General features: G+C 40.5%; 1 protein-coding gene across 2 annotated transcripts; it reads left to right on the top strand.

Annotated features, from left to right (window-relative positions):
- Positions 1 to 22: 22 nt before the first annotated feature.
- UBXN2A (UBX domain protein 2A) lies at positions 23 to 20,615 on the top strand. 2 transcript variants are annotated; one of them, XM_081101426.1, is made up of 8 exons: positions 46 to 237; positions 9,407 to 9,458; positions 12,516 to 12,654; positions 13,309 to 13,415; positions 13,831 to 13,968; positions 15,799 to 15,957; positions 18,190 to 18,428; positions 20,172 to 20,615. In XM_081101426.1, the coding sequence occupies exons 2-7, from the start codon at positions 9,421 to 9,423 to the stop codon at positions 18,380 to 18,382; spliced, it is 774 nt and encodes a 257-aa protein (XP_080957552.1). In that variant the 5' UTR covers positions 46 to 237; positions 9,407 to 9,420; the 3' UTR covers positions 18,383 to 18,428; positions 20,172 to 20,615. The 2 variants fall into 2 exon arrangements, with proteins under 2 accessions (XP_080957551.1, XP_080957552.1); XM_081101425.1 differs by lacking the exon at positions 20,172 to 20,615 and having other exon boundaries at positions 23 to 237; positions 18,190 to 20,141.
- Positions 20,616 to 24,863: the final 4,248 nt, after the last annotated feature.

The following is a 24,863-nucleotide window of genomic DNA, read 5'->3' as shown; positions in this document are numbered from 1 at the left end:
CCCCGCGCGCTCTCGGGGCTGCGCAGAGGCGGCCACGGCGCGCGCCCGCGGCGGTGGCGGAGGCCGGCGGGCTGGGTCCCAGGGGCGCGGCCGCGAGCCCCGGAGGGTCTGGGAGCTGCGGTGCTCCGGTTCCGAGGGGCTCCGGTCCGGCGGCGGCGCCCGCGGCGCTGAGCGAATTGAGGACGAGGCCGGGAGCGGGCAGCGCGGCGGGTCCCTCTCCAGCGGCCACGCCCGGAGGTGAGTTTCCCGGGGCCGCGGCGCGTTCGGCGGGGAGCGGGGCTGGGCGGTGCGCTCGCTGCCGGGCTGCGGCCGACGTTTGCCGGTGGGGGGGTGGGGGACGCGGGGAGGCGGGGGGTCGTTGGGTCCCGCCGTGCCGCCGCGCTCGCCTTTGTCTCGAGGAGCCGGGTTCCCGCTAGGTTTCGGAGCCCGCGTCTGCGATCACGAAAGGGCGCCATCGGGCGGCGGCGGGGAGAGACCCCTGCCCAGCCCAGACCAGCCCAGGTGAGCCTGGCTCTCGGCCGCGGGCTGCTGGCTTCCTGGGTGCCAACTCCGGGAAAGCACATCATCAGCTGGTTTTCTGGTTCCGAAGACGCTCAGAAACTTCGAGTTCTGTGCTGTCCAAATGCCCCTGTTTCCAAAGGCGATCGCGGCAGAAGCACAGCTCAGGAAGCCAAGGCGCGTCTGCTCGGGGTAGACATTTCCTAGTGAACTTCATGCCCAGCCTCCCACAACGCACTTTATTTTGCAGTTTTCCTACTTAATTTCTTTTTTTCCTGTGTGTCTGTTTTCCTTTTGACTCGCAGTTCATTGCTTCTCCGTGTGGTGTTCAGTGTTGGTTCCTTCGTAGGTAACGTGAGATCAGTTGAAAATAAAGATGGGAAACTTGTAGTCTGTATTGATGTCAGTGCGGAACTGTCAAGTGTGATTGTAAGGGACATGAACACCAACCTGCTTATTTCATAGTCACGGCTCAAGGATGTTTGGGGAGTATTTATAAGTTTTTAAATTATAGTTTCGTTTTAATGGGACAGACTTTAGAAACTGGTGTTGTGTTTTCTATGTAAATATGCTGAAAGTCTCATTGACTTAAAATGCAGTTTAATTCAATGAATGCTGAGCATCCATGTAAAACAGTAACGTTAATGCTAGGCACTGGTGGAATCCAAAAAATGAGTGAGAATTGTGTGCAGGCTGGAGAAAATGATTAAACACAAATAATAATGATACAGGCAGAACACAGTGTGAACAGGCACTGCTACTGACTCCTAGACCTGCACTGTGGTAAATACTTTACATGCATACTTTACTTACTTAATACTTAATGTTTATTACTTAATAATCTGTCATTCAAATTTTTTAGTACCTACTGTGTGCTGAATGCTAATGATTTTGATATAGTAGGCAGTTGGATAGACATGAGCAGAGTAGGAACCATAGGCCAGGTACAGAAGGTCACCAGGTTGGAAAGCAGTGCCTAGCAACCGGGAAAACAAGTATTGCAGGGTGGGTCTTGTCCCCAAGTTGACCTTCCTCCTGTGGCCTGTCTCTAGTCATGTGGTAGAACCCCTTAGAGCAGTGGTTCTCAACCTTCCTAATGCCACGACCCTTTAATACAGTTCCTCATGTTGTGGTGACCCCCAATTTCATTGTTACAAATTGAACATAAAGCATAGTGATTCATCACAAAAACAATATGTAATTATATATGTGTTTTCCCATGGTCTTAGGCGACCCCTGTGAAAGGGTCGTTCAACCCCCAAAGGGGTCGCGACCCACAGGTTGAGAACCGCTGCCTTTAGAGGAAGAACAAGGGGGCTGGAGAATGGCCTCATGACACCCCGGTTCAAGCCCTTGTACTACCACTCTCTTAAGCAGTAGGTCTTCAGGGCAGTGGTTTCTGGCCTGTATCAAATCATCGTAGGAACAAAGACCTGGGTCTGTTGACCACAGAAACAGTGTTTTGGTCAAACTAGAGATAATACTGAGGCCTCAGCTGTGTTTTAGCCCAGGCCCAGAAAAAAAGCAAAACCAGAAGAAGCCATGCCAGGGCTGACATGAGGACCAGCTGCAATGACTAATGACCTCCTACCCTAGTGCCGGCCAATCACAGAGACCCGGACCATGAAAGAACACACCTGGAAAGCTAATGAATATTCTTTTGAGGTGCTCCCCTGAGACTTCTAAAATCCCCAGCTTTGGAAAGCAGATAAAATCCCCTAAGATGAAGGACTTCAGTGTGAACTCTCTCACTCTCATTCCCTTACACGCCTGCACCTCCCCCCTCCCCCGCCCCCCACCTTGCTTGCTTTCTCCTAAGTTTTAAGGGCTCTTCTTTTGCCTCTATAACTTGTTTTACTGAGTCCATGCAGCCCAGCTGGCTCACTTCGGTTACCTGTGCTGACATTCTAGATTCTTTCTCAGCCAAACTCAAGAACCGGAAGTCTGACTTCACAGGTTACATCCATGCCATTCCCAGTTAACAATATGATGGCAACCGTTATAGATTTTGCCTTTAAGGACTTTACATTGCCATTTGGGAAACATTGTCATTGTGTGATGATTTAAGCAAATCATCACACAAGTAAATGCCAGCAAACTTAGAGGCTAAAAAAAGGAAGAATGTAGGCTGTTGTGAGAGCAAGGAAGGGGTGGCGGGGGCACTTGTCTCAGCCAGGAAAAGTAGTTAAGGTTTTCCTGAGAAAGTCATCCTCAAGCTGAGGTATGGGTAAGTAGGAACAGGTGACGGTGACTCCCAAAGGAGAGAAGGAAGGGCCCAGACATGGGAAATAGCTTCCACTGAGGCTTGGGAAGAGTTGGGGAGCTGGAAGGTCGAAGCAGTTGGATTGAATGTAGAAAGCAAGGGAGATGTGGGTAGGGCCAGAGAGATCACGTGGGGCTGCTTAAGCAATGTCAAGGATTGGCAACCAATTTTTTTTCTCTTTTTGAAAAAACTTTTATGGAGAACTTTTCAAAGCACTCAAATGTAGCGAGAGAACAATACAGTGAACTCCCCTGCAATGTTATTCAGAGGATTTGGACCGTATTCAAAGAGCAATGGGAGGTCTTTGAAGGGTTTTAAGGAGGGACGTCCCCCAATTAAATTTGTATCTTAGTCAGAAAGGTCACCCTGACATTTGTGTCGAAATCAGATGGGATGGGGACATGAGCGGATGTGAGGAAACCAGCCAGAGAGGACGGTTGTGGCTGTGAAGAGAAGGCAGATTACCAGCGGGTCTCTCCTTGCCGTGTCCGTAAATCTATATTCATGCCTTTTGGAGAAATCATGGCAGATTTTCTAAAGGAGATTGTATTTAAGGAGGTAGATAACATTTCAGGAACCCTGGAATGAGAATGCCTAGGTGTCAGAGGGTGGCTGACAAGGTGACCCTGCCCACCTTTCCCTCAGGATTTCCTCATCCAAATTACTTTGGTCACCATCACTCCGGTCCTTAGGGGCATATACCTCATGCATTAACAATTCTTTCGAGAAGACACAAATGTACTTTCTTTTTTTTCCACAGATTACAGGCAGTTAAGTGGAAACTTTCCAAAAGGTTTCATTTCTTATTATTTAATAGTAAACTAGAATTCATAAAATGTACTGTCTTAAAGTGGCTGATTCTGATGCTACCATAATTTGCCCTCATAGGCCTAATTGTAATTCCATTCCATAGAAGAACTAAGTGAAGGAACTCCACATGGAAATGTGATCCATGGGTTTCTTTTTTTTAAAATATATTTTTATTGATTTCAGAGAGGAAGGGAGAGAGCTAGAGAGATAGAAACATCCATGATGAGAGAGAATCATTGATTGGCTGCCTCCTGCATGTCCCCCACTGGGGGGGATCGAGCCCGAAACCCGGGCATGTGCCCCTGGCTGAAATCGAACCTGGGACCCTTCAGTCCACAGGCTGATGCTCTATCTATCCACTGAGCCCAGCTAGCTAGGGTGATCCATGGGTTTCTTTTCCCTTGTGTTTAATTCCAGGAATGGCTTTATCCTTAAGGAGAAGCTTCAGCTTTTACATAAAGATAGCATACCCAATGGTATAATATCTTGATACAAATATTTATCTTTCGAAAATATAGCCTGTATTACCTACCTGGTTTGGTTTGATTTTTGTTGTGTGTGTGTTTGCTTTGTTGTTGTTGTTAATTCTCACCCAAGGATATATTTTTTTTTTTCATTGCTTTTCCGATAGAATGGAAAGGAAGGAGGGAAGAAGGGGGAAAGACAGAGGAGAGAGAGAGAAACATTGATCTTCTGAAAGAGACACATCAACTGGTTGCCTCCTGCATGCAGCTGACCAGGACTCAAACCCGAGACCCTTCAGTGCGAGGGCCTAACTGCTAAACCACACCAGCCAGGGCACCTGTTTATAAAAATAAATAAAATTGGTAATATGCAAATGTTTTCTATTCGAAGTCTAATGTATACATTGAAAAGACAAAATCTTTTTATTTTTTATTTAATCCTCACCCGAGGATATGTTTTTTGATTTTAGAGAGAGGGGAAGGGAAAGAGAGAGAGAAACAGGGATGGACCCTGAAACCTAGGTATGTGCCCTGACCGGGAATCAAACCCACAACCTTTTGGCGTACAGGACAACGCTCCAACCAACTGAGCCACACTGGTCAGAGCACTAAATCTATTTTGACTAGATTTTCTTTTTGGTGGATATGTTCCAAAAAGCTCTGTGTACTCTGTCTCCTGACTGATTTTATCACTGCAGTTGTTGGGAGTTAAGTGGGATAATATTTGGGAAGGTGTTTGGTAAACTGTGATATACAGTACAAATGTAAGATGGTAGTGGTACTAATTAGAAGTAAACTGAAGCAAGATGAAGAAATTGTTCATCTGTCCATTCTGAGGCCCCTTCATGCTGGAAACTTCGGAACTTGCCAGATGGCTTTTTTATTCTCTACTGTACAGAACATGCATTAGGTTCACTCGCGTTATAGGACTGTGATCATTGCGGCAGCTCACTCAGTGGGTACAAATAAATGTTACATGGTTCAAAAATTATGTAGCCAGTATTCTAGTACAGGTCCGTTCGAAACCAAGGACTCTTCATTCTCTTCGGCTGTCATAAAACAAGCAAAAGACTTTATCAGTGGCCTGTAACTATGAAATGGTTACAGGTAGTAGTGATTTACTAGAGGACGACACCTTCAGGGCGGCAACTCTCCGCTTTGCACTTGCTGTGCGCCGTGGAAGAAACAGGAACTGTGTAACTCCTGATCCCGGACCTCAGGGATCTTGGATCCAGCAGAGAGATTAAAAGACAGAACAGAAACAATAGTAAACAAGATCAGACCAATATGACTTAAATGCCCCAAATCTAGATGTTTTAGGAGAGGAGTGTTAACTGGGTTTATTATTTCACCTTTATGGTAGAAGTGGATCTTGGGTTGGGGCTTGGAAGGACAATTAGGATTTCAATGCCTAAAGCAGGGGTGGGCAAACTTTTTGACTCGAGGGCCACAATGGGTTCTTAAACTGGACTGGAGGGCCGGAACAAAAGCATGGATGGAGTGTTTGTGTGAACTAATATAAATTCAAAGTAAACATCATTACATAAAAGGGTACGGTCTTTTTTTTTTTTTAGTTTTATGTGAGCCAAGAAGTGGAATGACTATGTTATGTTTATGATACAATAAGGATCAGATCTAAACTAAGGGATTATTTTAGAGTAGTTGAAAATAATGTTGGAAAACTGTCAAGTGAAAAAATGGAATGCAGGAAGGTAGCTGATCAATGATTCTTTCTCATCATCGGTGTTTCTATCTTTCTCTCCCTCTCCCTCTCTGAAATCAATAAAAATATATTTTTTTAAAAAAAGACATACCGCCCTAGCTGGTTTGGCTCACTGGATAGAGCGTCAGGCTGGGGACTGAAGGGTCCCAGGTTCGATTCCGGTCAAGGGCATGTACCTTGGTTGTAGGCACATCCCCAGTAGGTGGTGTGCAGGAGGCAGCTGATCGATATTTCTCTCTCATCGATGTTTCTAACTCTCTATCCCTCTCCCTTCCTCTCTGTAAAAAATCAATAAAATATATATATGAAAAAAAGACATACCATGTAGTAAATATTTTAGTATTAAATATTTTTATTTTAAATATTTTACTTAAATATTGTGCTATTAAATATTTTAAAATATTAAAGAGTATTCAACTTGTGTCTATAATGTTTTATTTCTTAAATAAACACAAAGAACCCAGCTGGCATGGCTCAATGGTTGAGCCTCCACCTATGAACGAGGAAGTTATGGTTCGGTTCCCAGGTCCTGAGCATATGATGGGGCTCCATCCCCAGTATGGGGTGTACAGGAGGCAACTGATCAGTGATTCTTTCTCATCATTGATGTATCCATCTCTCTCTCCCTTCCTCTCTGAAATCAATTTAAAAAAATTTAAATAAATAAACAAAAAGAAGTAATCAAAATGTAAATTTTTCTGAATCTGAATGGTAGGGATGGGTGTTTATATTTTTCTCTATTTTATGTATATTTGTAAGGGAAGCAATTTTTAAAGGGAAGCCATTAAATAGTTTTAGAAATGATGAGATTTGAAGGACAAAGTCTTAGGAGAAAACATTAGTAAGCATGAAGTTCTGGTTTTCTGAATATATTTTTAATTTGTTTTCTGGTTTTTAAAACTTTTTATCAAAGTCATATATCTACCGTTTAAAGGGGTAGTGTGCCTTTAGTGACTCTGCCTTACCCTCTAGCCAAAACCTAGAGTCTGAAATGATTGCTGGGAATGCTGCTGAGGGTCCTGGCCTCACACGTGTTCCTACTCGCTCCTCTGCCCCTTAGAATTTCCTCCTTCTTTCTCCCTGTCAGTTTCGCCTAGTGTTTCAGAATTGCTCACAGTTTTCTCATAAGAAGGCTAAGCAATACAGTCACTATCAGTTTACATTCAAGTCATAATGAAAACAATAAAGGTATTTAAAACAATTTTCAAGATAGGCTATTTTCCAGAGCAGGCTCCACTGTTCTACTCTGGTTCCTAGCAAAACATAGGCTCCATGGGAATTGGTGCTGCAGCCAAATTGGCTGTGGTTATGGCCCAGCTCCATTAGCAGAGGCAAACCGGAGAACTGGAATGGACGTCAGGACCCCAGATCAGTCAGGCTCTCATTTTCTCTGGTGAAAGGCTGCCCCTGGGTCCCATGACCAGATTAGCTTCACCTCCAGATCCTTTGGAGACTTTTAAGTGGGGCCAGTAGATTATTCTAGTGCCCATTTTCTTTCTGGTTCTCATGACTTTGGAATGGATCTGGTGGGCCTTCAGTGGCTATGACTGATGTCTGCTTTCTATTTAAATGTACTTAAAATTGCCCTGGCCTGTGTTTCTCAGTGGTTAGAGATTCAGCCCGTGCGCCAAAGGGTCTCGGGTTCGATTCCTGGTCAAGGGCATGTGCTTGGGTTGCAGGTTTGATCCCCAGCCGCAGTTGGGGTGCATTTGGGAGGCAACCAATCTCTCTTTTTCTCTCTCTCTTTTTCTCTTTTCCTCCCTCTTCCTCCCCCCTCCATCCCTCCCTTCCAGTCTCTGAAAAGCAATGAAAAAAAAAATATCCTCCAGTCAGGATTATTTAATAAATAAATATACTTAAAACTTACTTTAAAAAAAAATCCTGCCCTAGACTGTTTTGCTCAGTGGTCAAAGCGTCGACCTTGGGACCAAAGAGTCCTGGGTTCGATTCTGGTCAAGGGCACGTACCTTGGTTGCAGGCTCCTCCCTGGGCTGGGCCCTGGTCAGGGCATGTGCAGGAGGCAAACCAATCTTTGTGTTTCTTTCACATTGATGTTTCTCTCTGTCTTTCCCTCTCTTCCACTCTCTCTAAAAATCAATGGAAAAATATCCTCAGGTGAAGATTAACAAAAATTTAAAAAAATCCTCACCCACGGATATTTTCCATTGATTTTTTTTTTTTTTTTTTTTTTTACAGAGAGAGGAAGGGAGAAGGAGAGAGAAACATCAGTATGAGAGAGAAACATTGATCGGTTGCCTCCCATACACACCCAGACCAGGGATCAAACCCGAAACCTAGGTATGTGCCCTGAAAAGGAATGACACAGGAACTCTTTCGGTGTATGGGACGACATGCCTCCACTCCGAACTAAGCCACCCGCCAACACTTAAAACTTACATTTTTTAAATAGCAGTGCTGTATTTTGTATATGTACTCTCCAGAGAGAATTTAAGGAACATATTCTTATTTGAGAGTTGAAATATTTTTAATGCATTGTAGAAATCTAACTTGATTATGTCTCCTCTTTGGGTAAAGTGTTTTTCTTTAGTTTTAAATCTGCAGTGTAGTCTCGGGGATCTTGATATCATAAAAAATCTGTCATGACCTAATAATAACATATTCTTAACTGTATTTTTATTGATTTCAAAGAGGAAGGGAGAGGGAGAGATACAGAAACATTAATGATGAGAGAGAATCATTGATCGGCCCTCCTACACACCGCTCCTGGGGATGGAGCATGCAACCCAGGCATGTGCTCTGACCAGGAACCGAACCTTGACCTCCTGGTTCATAGGTCAACGCTCAACCACTGAGCCATGCTGGCCAGGCTTAACTATATTGTTTTAAGCACATATAAATAGAAGTTGTAATTTAGTTTTTCCCTAATATGAACTTTTTAAAAGCATAGCATGAATTGAAACTAAGTTATATAGGTTTATTAAAGCATTGCACTCCACTATTTTTTAAAGCTTACTTAATATTAAAACATCAAAAAGTCATTGATTTCTTTTTTCTTTCTATAATCAGTTTGATTGTGTGTGTGTTGGTTGTTTTTTTTTTAGTTAAATAACCAGACATTCCAGATTAGATAAAACAGACTTCATTTTCCCTAACTTGAATTTTGATAACTGAAAACTTAAATTTTGCAATAGGCAGGAAGTTCATTACTATTGTCTGTGTTTGACTTCACATCGCTCATTTGTGTGCTATTACTCTAAGAAAGAGATGGACGTGAATATAGATATTGGTTTATATTAAAGGGAAAATAAGGTTACCCATAAGCTGGGAAAGAGAGGACAAGGTGGGAGGGGCAAGGATGAAAGCTGGATTTCTCTGGAACAATATTTATATGGAAACATATAAATATTTTACACACTTAAGAAACACATTAACTGAATTGACTATCAAGTAGGTAGCAATATCACACAGGAATTGTTTCAAGTAATTTAAAACATAATAATGTTACTGTGTATCCTCGTGAGAGCTTTGGGTTTGGTCACTTGTTCTTAAGACGCTTTCAGTGTTACTTTGGGACACATACTAACTCATGTGGAGACTGTGAGTGCGTGCAATTTAAAATGCTATGAATTAATTTATTTAAAATGCTAAACTCGTAACTTTCACTTTTGTTTCCTTTTACCTTTACAGTAAGGCAGAAGAGAATGAAAGAAGTAGATAATCTTGAAAGTATAAAAGAATGGTAAGTTAATTCAATCTGTGAAGTCTTTGTTAGTAATGCCTTTGTTAGTGTCTTTTTCTATTTTTACTGCATTTCACTGACTGTGATTGTAAGTGTTCATTATGATTATCTCAGTTAAATATACCTAATAGTAGTATATTTTATTTTATTTTATTTTATATATTTTATTGATTTTTTACAGAGAGGAAGGGAGAGAGATAGAGAGTCAGAAACATTGATGAGAGAGAAACATCGATCAGCCGCCTCCTGCACACCCCCTACTGGGGATGTGCCCGCAACCCAGGTACATGCCCTTGACCGGAATCGAACCTGGGACCCTTCAGTCCGCAGGCCGACGCTCTATCCACTGAGCCAAACCGGTTTCGGCTAATAGTAGTATATTTTAAAGTAACTTTTTTTTTTCACCATCACTGCATTGAATGGATTTTAGTGAAGTCACTAGATCTTCTTGTTACTAATTTTAAAAAAAAAAATTGTTAGGACAATTTATGTGACAATTGCCAACAAGTATTTTTAAGAATTTAAGTGAAATAAGCACATTCTTCTTTGGTAGAAAAATAAAAGTTAAAATTTTCTCTTTGCATATTACTTCTGTCATATAAGTGAGAAATGCCAGTAACTTTGCTTCGTTAGCCTCTTGTGATAGAGTCACAGTGGAAACATAATGGCTTTGGGGTCAGGTAAACCTAGGTTTGAATCCATCTCTTTCTTATACTACTTCTCTGGCCTGTGGGCAATGCAGATAGATTATTTGAGCTTCAATCTCTCATCTATATAGTCCATAGACAGAGACAATAGTGTGGTGAAGGCCTGGGGTGGGGTAGGGGCTGGGTGGAGGAAAGCAAAGTGGGGAGGAATGGGGGACATCTGTAATACTGTCAACAATAAAAAATAAATTTTTACAAAAATATATGAACTGGGGCTATACCTAGGTACCTGAAAGATTTTGGGGATAATTAGATAGCTTATATAAAGCACTTCGCATAGTATTAGCATATAGAAGGCATGCAATAAATGGTAAATGCAAAATGTATGGCTGTTAATATAGAATATTTTATTCTCATTTACGGAGGTGAAATATATCTTGTATTATGCTCTTTGTTTTAAATCCTTGAGGTACATTTCTTTCATCCGTAGTTCATTTGAGACAGACAAGTGTTTATTTCACACTTACAAATATTTTGAAAATGCTTCTGTACCAAACAGACATTTGTTATTTTTGACTAGAGTGTTCACTGTTTTATTTATATTTGATACTAACTATATAATCTTAAGATTGTGTCAGGGGTCTCTAAGACCACCCCCAGGTTTGTAATCGTACTAGGATTGATTGCGATGGGCGGGTGAAAAGCAAAATCAGCAAAGGGGAGAGAGCACATGAGGCGAAGTCCAGGGGAAGCCAGGCACAGGCTGCCAAGAGTCCTCGCCTGGGGGTCACCTGGGACGAACGTAATTCTCCCCGTGATAAGTTATGACAGCCCATGAGAAACGGCATCTACCAAGAAAGGTCGTTGGAAATGAGCCTAGGCTTTTTATTGGGGGCTCGCCACCTACTCAAATTTCAGACTCTCCAGCGGAAAGCACGCAGGCCTTTCGAAGGATAGCAGTCAGGCCCACTGTGTTAACTCTTTTCTCTGCAGACATACACTGATTGAACGATTTAAAAGAGTCAGATTAGCTTGGGACTTTTTTTTTTTTTTGACACTTTATTGAGACCTAATTCACATACCATATGATTTATGCATTTAAAGTATTCAGTTCAGTGATTTTTACTACATTCACAATATTTACTGCATTAGTATTGTGAGAAATCATCTTAGGGTGTGGTTATTTTTTAATAGGAAGTATCATATTGTTGCCTTGGAAAGGCATAATTAATACTTTATGATAATATGAAGTGTCTTAAGAGTAGATACAGAGCCCTAGCTGGTTTGGCTCGGTGGATAGCGCGTTGGCCTGCGGACTGAAAGGTCCCACGTTCGATTCTAGTCGAGGGCACGTGCCCAGGTTGCAGGCTCGAACCTCAGTAGGGGGCATCCAAGAGACGGCCGATCAGTGATTCTCTCTCATCATTGATGTTTCTATCGCTCCCTCTCCCTTCCTCTCTGAAATCAATAGAAATATATTTAAGAGAGAGAGAGAGGCTTTGTAGCATACCATGGTTAGTAGCATAGACTTGGAAGACAGTAACATTCTGTTTCTGCCACTTACTAGTTAACCTCCGACATATAAGTTAACCTCTCTCTGACTCATTTTTCTTATCTAAAAAATGGGAGAAAGGTATCTATAGTTCCTGGCACAGTCTAAGAGCTATAAAAAGTGTTGATTACTTACTGAATCTGAGGAGATATATCTCAGAACATTTATGAATCTAATATATGAATTCTAAAAAGATCTGCCAGGAATATATTTTCTATCAAATGAACCTTTGGTAATATTTCCTATATAATATAAATATAGAATGAAATCCAGTATATGGAAGTGAGCAAAATGGGTGAAGGGGTTCAAAAGGTACATATTTCCAGGTATAAAATAAAGTAAGTCATAGGGGTGCAATGTACTATAGTGACTATAGTTACTAATTAGTGACGATAGTTACTAATACTGTATTGCATATTTGAAAACTGGTAAGTTAATGCCCTGCCTGGGTAAGTCAGTTGGTTAGAGCATCATCCTGGTGAAATTTATCCCCCAACTCCCACCCCACAGATGTTTTTGGTTGTCATAACACTTTGGGGGTGGGAAAGTATGCATGCTACTGACATCTAATGGGTCAATGTCACAGATGATGGTAAGCGTCCTAGAATACTTAGGACAGCCTGCACCACAAAGAATTGTCTCTCCCCAAATGTCAATAGACTCAACTTGAGAAAACCCTGCTCTGGACCCAAAGGGTTAATGACTTCCCAAGGTCAGATGTCTGTTAACTGAGAAGGGGTCCAGACTGCGGACTTGGCAGTGGCATCTCAGGTCGGGATCCCTTAACTAGAATAATGTATGTGAGTTTTTAGAGAACTGGTAGTTAATAATGCTCACTTTTCTTGGTTGTGTATTCAGGGTTTGTGAAACAGGGTCTGACAACCAACCTCTAAGTGATAATCGACAATCAACTTGTGAGTATTTTGTCGACAGTCTTTTTGAGGAAGCCCAGAAGGTTGGTGCCAGATGCTTGTCTCCCACTGAACAGAAGAAACAGGTAAATGCCTGTGACTTTTTTTCTCTTCCACGGTTTCTCCAAATATGGACCTTTTAGAGCGGCGGTTCTCAACCTTCTGGCCCTTTAAATACAGTTCCTCCTGTGGTGACCCAACCATAAAATTATTTTCGTTGCTACTTCATAACTGTCATGTTGCTACTGTTATGAATGGTAATGTGAATATCTGATATGCAGGATGGTCTTAGGCGACCCCTGTGAAAGGGTCGTTCAACCGCCAAAGGGGTCGCGACCCACAGGTTGAGAACCGCTGTTTTAGAGGGTCCACGAGATCAAAACTGTTTAATAATAATAGTGAGATGTTATTTACGTGGTCATTGTGTTGACCTTGCACTGATCCTGCAAAATCGATGGTGGGTGATAAAGCGGCTGGCACCTTAGAAGGAGTCAAGGCCGTGGCACCAAACTGTACTGGTAATTACTGTCTTCTTTGCTTGCACTTGCAGGGATAAAATAAACACTAGTTTCGATTAAAAATGCTCTTGATGAAGTAGTGAAAATGATAAATTTTATGAAATCCCAATCCTTCAGTGCACCTCTTATTAATATTATAATGCAAAGTACACAGACATTTTACAATATACAGAAGTATATTTTTTAATTAATGTGATGCATTTGTTTCTTACTGCTTTGCAGGTAGACATAAATATAAAATTATGGAAAAATGGATTCACGGTCAATGATGATTTCAGAAGTTATTCAGACGGTGCAAGTCAGCAGTTTCTGAACTCCATCAAAAAGGGGTAAGCAACCTTGGTAAATAGCAGGATAGTTTAGGCATGTTTCATTTGGAAGAATGGTTTTTAATGGCTGTTTACACATCCCTACACATTCACAGGTACTTTTAGAAATTCATAGTTTCATAGGATGGGTTTTCTTAAGAGAGCCACAGCTATAATTTTGAAGAAAGTGGAGGCGTTCGAATTTTGATCAGGTGGTCAGTGCACGTCATAGCGAGCAGTCGAGCAGCCTTAGCATATCATTTGCATATTACGCTTTGATTGGTTGAAAGGTCAACCAGATGACCAGACACTTAGCATATTAGGCCTTTATTACAATATAGGATATTTTTCAATTCCTTTTGCATGGAGAGTATATTTTTCAGTAAAAGAAAATGCACATGGTGAGTGTGGGCACTTTGTTTCTTTCCCTTCCCAGGGAATTACCTTTGGAATTACAGGGGACATTTGATAAGGAGGAGGTGGATGTTAAAGTTGAAGATAAGAAACATGAAGTGTGCATGGCAACGAAGCCTGTGTTCCAGCCCTTCTCAGGACAGGGTCACCGACTGGGAAGGTGAGTGGGCTCATGATTGTAGCAGAGGCTGGACTAACATTCAGCCCATCGTTATTTTACCAGGGAGACCACAAATATGGAGCTTATCATTTCTCCCATTACAAATGGAATTTTTTATTAATCCTCACCCAAGGACATGCAGAGGGGTGGGGGGGAGAGAGAGAAAGAGAGAGAGAGAGAAACATCAATGTGAGAAAGAAATATAGAAACATTGATCAACTGCTTCTGTATGCTCCCCGATTGGGGACCCACAACCCAGGTATATGCCCTGAATGGGAATCGAACTAGCAACCTTGCGGTGCACAGGACGATGCTCAACCAACTGAGCCACTTCACCTAGTGCAAATGAAATTTTTAATGTTAGCTTTTGTGAGGACTCCTCTAAGTCATATTTAACTTCGTGTGAATTAGCATATGCTGGCACTACAGTAAAAAAATCTTGGGGGCTTGTTTGGTTTCATCAAATCAAAAGGGCATGGCTGATTGAGGACATTAGGCAAAACTGGATGGATGAGTCATTTCTTTTCTCCCTTACACTCACCACCTGAGCTTTGCCATTAAAGTTAGCGTGCAGACACTAGCTTTTGAATATAGGGTTCCATTTTACACATACCACTGCTTTCAATATTGTACTGTAATCAATGTCTGAATTTTGAGGTAATAAAAATGAAAAATGTCTGATAAAGTTAGCAGTATTAAAACCTTTATTTGTTGTTGTTGTTAATGAAAACAAGCTTTATGTCCTAGCCGGTTTGGCTTAGGGATAGAGCATCGGCCTGCAGACTGAAGGGTCCTGAGTTCGATTTGGTCAAGGGCACAAGCCCAGTTTCGGGCTCGATCCCCAGTAAGGGGCATGCAGGAGGCAGCCAGTCAATGATTCTCTCTCACCATTGATGTTTCTATCTCTCTCTCCCTCTCCCTTCCTATCTGAAATCAATAAAAATATATTTTAAAAAAATTAAAAAAGAAAATAAGCTTTATTACATCAAGTAATAAATATATAAAAAGATGCAGTGTTAGTTATTTTCTTCCAGATGTTTATAGTATCAAAACCTTTAATTATGCCCAGTTGGTGTGGCTCAGTGGTTGAGTGTCAACCCATCAGCCAGGAGCTCAGGGTTCTATTCCTGGTCAGATCACATGCCCAGATTGCAGGCTCAATCCCCAGTACAGTAGGGGGCATGCAAGAGGCAGCCAATCAGTGATTCTCTCTCATCGTTGATGTTTCTAACTTTCCCTCTCCCTTCCTCTCTCTGAAATCAATTAAAAAAACACACACCTTTAATTATTTTCAGATTTTGCAGTCTTTTTATTTTATCCTCACCCGAGGATATTTTCCATTGATTTTTTTAGGGAGAGTGGAAGAGAGAAGGAAAGACAGAGAAACATCGATGTGTTTAGAGAAACACATCGATTGGTTGCCTCCTGCACAAACCCCAACTAGGGTCCAGGCTGGTGAGGAGCCTGCAACCAAGGTACGTGCCCTTGACTGGAATTGAACCCTGGACCCTTTGGTCCACAGGCCAACGCTCTATCCACTGAGCAAAACCGGCTAGGGCTGCAGTCTTCTTTATATCTATGCCTTATAGCAGAATATGCAAAGAGGTTAGATGTGGGATCACTTTTTATTTTGATGATTTCTCATATGTTAATTATCAAGATTGGTAAGGTGTATACACATTTATGCATACATATAAAAATATCCAGATGTGATTTTCAGAAAATACATTTTTATACCATTGGATCTACTTTTTAACAGAAAAATAGTGTGCATTTGGTAAAAGTGAATGACATATATATGCATCTGACTTTGTTGTCTGGATTTTTTAGTGCCACACCAAAAATTATTTCTAAAACAAAAAGTATTGAAGTTGAGAAGAAAAATAATTTGTCTACTGTCCCACTAAACAACCTGGAACCCATCACTAATATACAGATCTGGTTAGCCAGTGGGAAAAGGATTGTTCAGAAATTTAACATGTCTCATAGGTGAGTCTTTCATTTCATTATTTGTCTGATTTTTTTCCTAATTTTAATTTTTATCTCTTCTATTAACTTCAATCAAGAGTTGCATTTCTTTATTATCTTAGTGTGATTATAGAGATCACAGTATACATTGTTTTTTGTTTTGTTTTTTAATCCTTACCGAGGATATTTTTCCATTGATTTTTAGAAATTCCATTGACCTTTAGAGAGAGTGGAAGAGAGAGGGGAAGACAGAGAGAAGCATTGATGTGAGAGAAACACATTGATTGGTTGCCTCCTGCATGAGCCCCAACCAGGGAGGAGCCTGCAACCAGGGTACGTCTCTTGGCCGGAATTGAACCTGGGACCCTTCGGTCCGCAGGCCGATGCTCCATCCACTGAGCCACACTGGCTAGGGCTATATTTGTTAATTTTACTGCACAGTTTCTTTAATCTTTTTTTAAAAAATATATATGTTTATTGATTTCAGAGAGGAAGGGAGTGGGAAAGAGAGATAGAAACATCAATGATGAGAGAGGAGCATTGATTGGCTGCCTCCTACACACCCCTTACTGGGAATTAAGCCCACAACCTGGGCATGTGCCCTTGACCAAAATCGAACCTGGGACCCTTCAGTCCACACACCAATGCTCTGTCCACTGAGCCAATCAGGCGAGGGTGAGTTCCTTTCATCTTTACTGTTTTTCTTCCTTTTTATAGTTATATTGTTTGCCATAAGCTTTAGCCATTAGTTATCTAATATTTGATATCCAAATAAATACAAGGACCACATCCTGGACTTTTTTGGTAACCTGCACAGGTTTAACAGAGTGGCATTTTTGAATTTTAGTGAATTGATTGGGAAAATTTTGTCTTTTGCGATGTGCCATATTTCATTAACTCTGAGATGAGCATTTTTTTACGCTTAGCGCCTCTGAAATGGGGATGCATCCATCGCTGGCCACATGGCAATCCTGTCACAATTGTCTTTGCCTTAGTATCGCCCTCAAAGCGTGCAACACAAGTATCAGACGAACAAGAAGCACCCCAGAGACAGTAGCAGAGCGCTTCTTAAAATACATTCTGTGTCACCCACACACCTGGTGATTCCGAGGGTGGGTATTACGTGGAGAAACATGTCCAGGACCGGGTGTGACTAGTGTTCATTAGGAATGGCCCTACCATTTCATTGTACTTATGGAAGCACATGAGTGATTTGTATGACATTAAGTTAAACGTGCTCTTTCAATAAATATTAAAAGGAATTCTAAGTGTCAAGAAAACACTTTGTCACAATCTGGATTCTTTTTTTTTTTTTTTTAGTAACACGTAAAATGATGTGTTTTGAAATCAGTGGCATCTTAGTTTTGATGGACTGCATATGCGCTCTCCCTCTCTAAATACGCACACGTGCGCAGGTGAACGTAACTTTGAGCTGCCTTCAAGGTTGCAATTGCTATTTTACTTCGTGTTCATTATTCCAACGTAAATTCTCCCTGCGCTGAGTGAAGGATTTTCCTAACTGGATTGGAAGCACAGCATGACCTGGTATTTAAAAGAAACCTAGGTCTGTCTGTCTGTCTGTCTGATCCATTCAGAGCTAGGTGTGTAGATATGTCAACTTTCTATTGTAGAAACTTAGAGATATACACAAAAGCAAAGAGGACATAATGACCTATCATGTAGTTTCCACTGAACTATTTCTAAGCAAACCCCAGACTGCATATAGTTTCATATGTAAATACTTCAGTATGTATCTCCAATAGATAAGTACTCTTGAAAAATGTAACCATAGTCCTGACTGGTTTGGCTCAGAGGATAGAGCGTCGGCCTGCGGACTAAAGGGTCCCGGGTTTGATTCCGGTCAAGGGCATGTACCTTGGTTGCGGGCACATCCCCAGTGCGGGGTGTGCAGGAGGCGGCTGATCAATGTTTCTCTCTCATCGATGTTTCTAGCTCTCTATCCCTCTCCCTTCCTCTCTGTAAAAAATCAATAAAATATATTTTTAAAAATGTAACCATAGTTTAAAAAAATGTAACCATAATACCCTTGCCACATCTAAGATGATGAATAGTAATAATTTCCTACTGTCCCCAAGGGTCCACCTTTAAAAGATGGCCCCAGTGAACAGCTCTAGCATTATAATTTGAGTGTTCTATGTGTTCACACAGCCAGATATCTTCACACGTTACTACTTTAAATTGGCTCGTTCAAATTTTCATAAAATTGTATTAATAGTTGGTGCCATCTTACAGGATAAGCCACATCAAAGACTTCATTGAAAAGTACCAAGGATCTCAGAGAAGTCCTCCCTTCTCCCTGGCCACGGCTCTCCCGTACCTCAGGCTGCTAGATGAAGCTCTCACGCTGGAAGAAGCAGACTTACAGAACGCCGTCGTCATCCAGAGACTCCACAAAACCACAGAGCCTCTTAGAGGACTTTCATAACATCGACCTTTGACACACTAAGTGGAAAGTTTGCAGAGAAGTGATGGTTCGTAAGTGAACATGCAAACCGAAATGGGGGGAAATCAGGTTTACTGAACTTTTGGTTTGAGACCTATTTAACTCCCTCCAGATGGGAAGACAAGTAAGTACAAGTTAGGAGAGGAAGCTACGACGAAACTGTATTCAGTGCACTGTCTCCCAAAGGCTACTCAGAAAAATATACTTCTTTTCAAATACCAATGATTCAACATAAGATAGATTAAAGGACTATATCATTTAGTATCTTAATGTGGTATAAATTAGCAAACATGTTCACAGCATCACTCATTTAAACATCATTCCAAACAGCAGTGATTTACTCAAATGTTAGCTTGGCTCAGAACTTTTAAATAGCAATACGTTAAAAGTTATACATGGCAGGTTAAAAGCATCAGTGTCCTTATTTTATACCTGAGATACAGTCAGAATGCTGGAAGGAACTGCTTCCACCACAGGCATGCCTAAACCTCGAAGTGTTCTCAGTCTGCATTCTCTAAGGCAAGGTACACTCAAACATTAAGTTGGCAATAGTATCGAGTATTTTCAGGTAAGAATAAAATTCTGGCCGAAACCGGTTTGGCTCAGTGGATAGAGCGTCGGCCTGCAGACTGAAAGGTCCCAGGTTCGATTCCGGTCAAGGGCATGTACCTGGGTTGCGGGCACATCCCCAGTAGGAGATGTGCAGGAGGCAGCTGATCGATGTTTCTCTCTCATCGATGTTTCTAACTCTCTATCTCTCTCCCTTCCTCTCTGTCAAAAATCAATAAAATATATTTTTAAAAAAAAGGAATAAAATTCTGTAGCTTAGTATAATGTCAGTATTAATCTGTCTACTCACATTTCTACATTTTTGAGAAGTATAATTTTTTTAAATATATATTTATTGATTTCAGAGAGTTGGAAATATCAATGATGAGAATCATTGATTGGCTGCCTCCTGCAGGCTCCCTTCTGGGGATCAAGCCCACAACCTGGGCATGTGCCCTGACCAGGAATCAAACTGTGACCTCCTGGTTCACAGGTCAATGCTCAACCACTAAGCCAGGCCAGGCAGGCGAAAGTATAATTTTTTTAAAAACTATGTTCTCTCCAGGAACCTCAGTTCACCCCCTATTTTATTTTCTTTCAAAAATTAGGGACTTGTTCTTAGCTAACATTCGCAGTATGTCATTCATTTGAGACTGCTTACTTAGAATCTAATGTTGTATTTGTCACACTGCTAATTAACATTTTTTAAATGCCTTATGTCATGTATGGTTTTCTATTCCATACATTAGCGTCAACCTGTGTATACATTCAAGGGTTATTTATTACATTCTGATGTCACCATGGAAGACTTGCTTTGTTTCTTAGACTTTACAACCAGTTAGACTTCGATAGTCACTGTCCGATTGCATCCCCTTGTCCAAAAATAAGTTTAGGAAGCCTTTTTGCAAATGATCTGTTGCATCATATTTAAAGTGAGATATACACTGAGTGTGCCAAGGAACTAAGCAGCCATGCCCGTCAGCAGTACTGTTCACAGGGCATTGGACGTCTGCTGGGAGGAGCAGGTCTTAAACTGTTTGGTCTCCAGACCTTTTGTTTATGTGGGTTATAAATCTGTTAAAAATTTAAAAGTTACACATATTTATTCATTTAAAAATAATACACATGTAAATATAAACACTTTTATGAAAAATGTCTATTTTCCAAACCATTAAAAATAAGATTTCGTGAGAAAAGTGGCACTGTATCCCATTTTTTGCAGATGTCTTTCCTGCCCGCCTTAAAGAGACAGATGGCATCTCCTGTCTGCTTCCACGTTCAATCTGTTGTGCTATCGCACATCATGCGGCCTCCAGTAAATGCTACTACACGTTCATGAGAAAGTGAACAAAACAAATACCGTCTCAGTATGATCAGGAAAGTAGTTTTGACCTTGTGGACCTGAAAGCCATTCTGATAAAGCAATGATTTGCCGTGATTCTCAAGCCTTAGTGTAAGAATCACTCGGAAAGCTTTTCAAAAGGCCTGTTGCTGCCACTCACCATGCACGTCCTGATTCATCGTATCTGGGGTGAGTCCCAGATCTCTGCATTTTTTATCGCGTTTGATTCATAGGTAGGTAATGGCAGGAAATCCTGCACCGAAGCTTCCCCTTAAGAAAATAAAGCCTTGGGGATGAGGACACATTTGTAATACCTTAACTGATAAAAAAATAAAAAAATAAAAAAAATAAAGCCTCGTGTGCACCATGGACAGTGGAAGACCCTCCACTGAAATGGGGGGTCCTCTTAGTTTTATCTCTGTTCCCCACAGTTTGTTCTGAGACTGTTCCCCTTTAACTCTGAACTAACCATGCCATAAACCTATACTTCGTCTTCTATGAGCACAGCTGAGATTAGGCTGGAACATGTAAATGAGGTTTTTATCAAAGGCTCAGGAATAACGAAAGGGAAGTACCCGTATAACTAGATGGCCCGTTTCATAAGCTCTATCTTCTCTTGGAGGAACATTTGAAGAATGCTTTCTTTTAGAGACCTTTTTACTAGGAAGGGAGGGAGGACAAAGGAAAACCTTCTCTTTTTGTTATTTGCTCTCAGAAATGAACAGGTATATAATAGAAAATAAATATTGTCAGTCATGTTTACAGCTGTGGCAGAGCCCCCTAGTGAAACAATGGCATTCTTTGCAATAATGAGGGGACAGTAAAATCAATGAACTCTTTCAGATATAAATTAACATAAGGTGGTTATTAACATTTTCAAGAATATGTAAGGAAATGTTTCATATAGGCCTATCATGAAGCATTTTATAATTTTTACTTGCATAATTATAGTCATTATGTGACTCTCCATATATTTCTATAAAGGGGCCTCTTGGAAATATTTGTCTTGTACCTATAGAAAAGCCTCTTTCGTGGATGTTCCCATTTATAATTATTTAACCAGGAGACACACAGGAGGTTTTCTTGTGTGTCCATGTTGAATACACTCCAGTGGGAAGTTTCTATAGGGAAAGACCCATCACCAGCAGTAACCTTCGTTTTTGTAACTGTAAAAACTTTCACTAATGTGGATAATATTCTCAGAGGTTTTCTAAAATGAGAATCATCTGATAAAGCTTTTTACCTGAAAGTTTCACGTTCTAAAGTTGTTAATTAAATGTGTAGAATATTCAAAACATGTTGATTTTAGAAAACATAAGCTGAATTTATTAAGGGAAGGCAACCTGGCAATTAAGCATATTAGGTGTGGAATATAATTTGACCTAAAGTCATTTCAAAACTATTGTCAGTTTCTTGAAAATCATTGTTAGGGTTAGTATATAGAAGTGCATTTCTAATTTTGCAGATTCTAATTTACTGGTTAAATTACTATGCATTTTCCAGGTTATAACGGTGATCTTATTTTATATACTTCTCTCCTTCAGAATACTTTTTATTATGTTTCATTGTGTTGAAAATATGGTATGTATGCATCTATTTTAGTGCCTTAAAGTACTTTGAAAGCAATCTTTTGCTAAAGGCTAACAAACTGTTGTCTTAAGGGTGGAATACTATTTGTTAAAAGGATCTGTGAAATAACTCATACTTGTTTGTTATAAAATAGTTACATATAGGTGCATTTGTCATTTTTATTTGGCAAATTCATTCACTTTGAGAATCTACAAATATTTATTATCTGCCTTCTGTTTGCCAGGTACTTTAACCAATGTTACTTTCGCTTAATACTCAGAAATGTTAAAGTGTGATATTTTCTATACTGGCTCAGTGTTTGTGTTTGTTTTTTAAACCGTCCTTGTGACCTGAGTTGAACTAGCATGAGGACTCCTTGGTAGGATTTAGTTCTTTGTTCTTTCTCTAACTACAAACCATTTAATTAAAAACTAGTTCAGCATAGTGCATCTTCCAATGGCAGTGGTTTACTCAGTAGACAAATATTTGACTTTTGTTGTTTGCTTTAAATGTATTTTTGCCCAGATAATTCATACAAATTATAGAAAATTATAAGATGCAGATATTCTTAAATGATCTTTAAGTCACCTGTGTTACCATAAAAACATTCAAACCTGTAAAGAATTTTTGTGAGTTTATTTGAGCCAAACTGTAGACATATGCCGGGAAGCAGAACCTCAACGAGTTGAGATAATGCTCCGGAGATTGGTGGGTTACATCTGTATTTATACATTACAATCAAAAGAAGGGACATAGGTGGGTTACATGAAATCCATTGGTGATAGACTAGAGGCAGGAGAAAGCAAAGTGGGGAAACCCCTGGGATTGGATATAAAGTAAAATGATGGACACATACTTAGGTGGGTGCAGAAACAATTAACATGATAATAATGAAGGAATTTATGTTATCTGTCCTGGCACATTAGGTTGTGCCCCCAAGGGTTCCAGAAAAGGGGAAGTTACAAGTTACTCAGACATTTCAAGGGTCTGTTACTATAGATGCAAAAAGACAGATATGCTCAGTTAAGGTAAAGGTTGACCTTGTCAGTGAAGATACCGGCCTAGGATGTAACTGCCCACCATAACTGCTTTAGTTAAAGTTTAATTTCAGACCATCCTTTGTGGTTACTTTAGGTCTCTGAGTTTGCAAGACTGCCATGCAGGCCTTCCCTGAGCTTGTCAGGTCAGCATGTGGCTTCTTTCTTTCACACCTGCTCCTCCACCATTCAAAGATAACCATGGATAACATTTAGTGTGCATCCTTTCAAACATTTTTAAGTGTATCAGTCTTTAATTTTAATTAAAAAGCAAGCTCTTTGGTTACTGTTATCTAACATATTTGTTATCTAACATATTGTTATCTAACATAGCAATTTATTGAAATCTAACATATTTGCCTTTAACTGAAAACTGCATTAGGAATATACCATTAAGTAGAAGAATAGCTGTTAGGAACAAATGCCATATATATATATGGTATATGTGTGTGTGTGTGTGTGTGTGTGTGTGTATATATATATATATATATATATATATATATATATATATTTGATTGATTTCAGAACGGAAGGGTGAGGGAGAGAGAGATAGAAACATCAATGATGAGGGAGAATCACTGATCCGCTGCCTCCTGCACACCCCACACTGGGGATCGCGCTCGCAATTTAGGCATGTGACCTGACTGGCAATCAAATTGTGACCTCCTGGTTCATAGGTTAACAACCACTGAGCCATGCCAGCCAGGCCAAATGCCTTTTATATTAATTATATTTTTGTGCAAAAAAGAAAAAGAAGAAGGAAGTTTGTTTTTTATCCACGTCAAAGTTGAGGTGTAGAAAATGTAATGAATGACTTGCTTTATTTTTTTTAATACATTTTATTGATTTTTTAAAAATATATTTTATTGATTTTTTTTACAGAGAGGAAGGGAAAGGGATAGAGAGTTAGAAACATCGATGAGAGAGAAACATCGATCAGCTGCCTCCTGCATAGCCCCTACTGGGGATGTGCCCACAACCAAGGTACATGCCCTTGACCAGAATCGAGCCTGGGACCCTTCAGTCCTCAGGCCAACGCTCTATCCACTGAGCCAAACCGGTTAGGGCCAAATGACTTGCTTTGGACTAAGTAGTGTGTACTTTAGAATCATAGGATAATCTGCCAGTCTCGGAATGTAACTCACATCTGCATTTCATCCAGTAGGAAGAAGCACACTCCTAACCTTTCAAAAGAACAAAGCCAGCTTTATTGGGATGTAATTCACATACCTTACAATTCACCCAATCCAAGTGTTTCGTATGTTCACAGGACTGCGCAGCCATCCCCTCAGTCTAACTGTAGAACGTTTCTGTCCCTTCTAAAAGAAACTCCATACCCATTAGCATTCATTCTCCACCCTCAGTTCTAGGCAACACAAATCTACAATCTATGTATAAATTGGCCTATTCTGGACATTCAGGTCAATGGGAATCATACCACATGTGATCTTCTGCATCTTTTTGTTTAATGTTTTCAAGTTTTATCCGTGTCTCTTTTATTGGAAATACCTACCATGTTTACTTGTCTGTCAACTGATGGCCATTTGGGCTGTTCCCACTTTTGGGCCCTCATAAATAATGTTGCTGTCAACATTTTTGTTCAAGTTTTTGTGTGAGCATGTTTTCATTTCTCTAGGATATATACACTGAGTGGCCAGATTATTATGACCACCTGATGTTTGTAGGCAAATTAGCCATACACTGCATCGTATGGGATATGGAAGCCGAAGGCCTGTTCGAACACCTTTGCTGTCTGCAGTTACCAAGATAAAACGTCTCCAATTCACACAGGGACACAAGGATTGGACAGTCGAGCATTGGAAAAAAAGTCATGTGGTCTGATGAATCACCTTTCCAGTTGCATCATGCAGACAGCAGAGTGAGAATTTGGCGGAAACAGCCTGAAAGCATGCACCCCACATTCATGAGTACAACCCTTCAAGCTCGTGGGGGCAGTGTTATGGTT

This window comes from Myotis nattereri (genome assembly GCF_964212035.1).
Source record: "Myotis nattereri genome assembly, chromosome: 10".
In the NCBI taxonomy this organism is placed as follows: Eukaryota; Metazoa; Chordata; class Mammalia; order Chiroptera; family Vespertilionidae; genus Myotis; species Myotis nattereri.
This window is presented reverse-complemented; position numbering and strand designations above follow the sequence as displayed.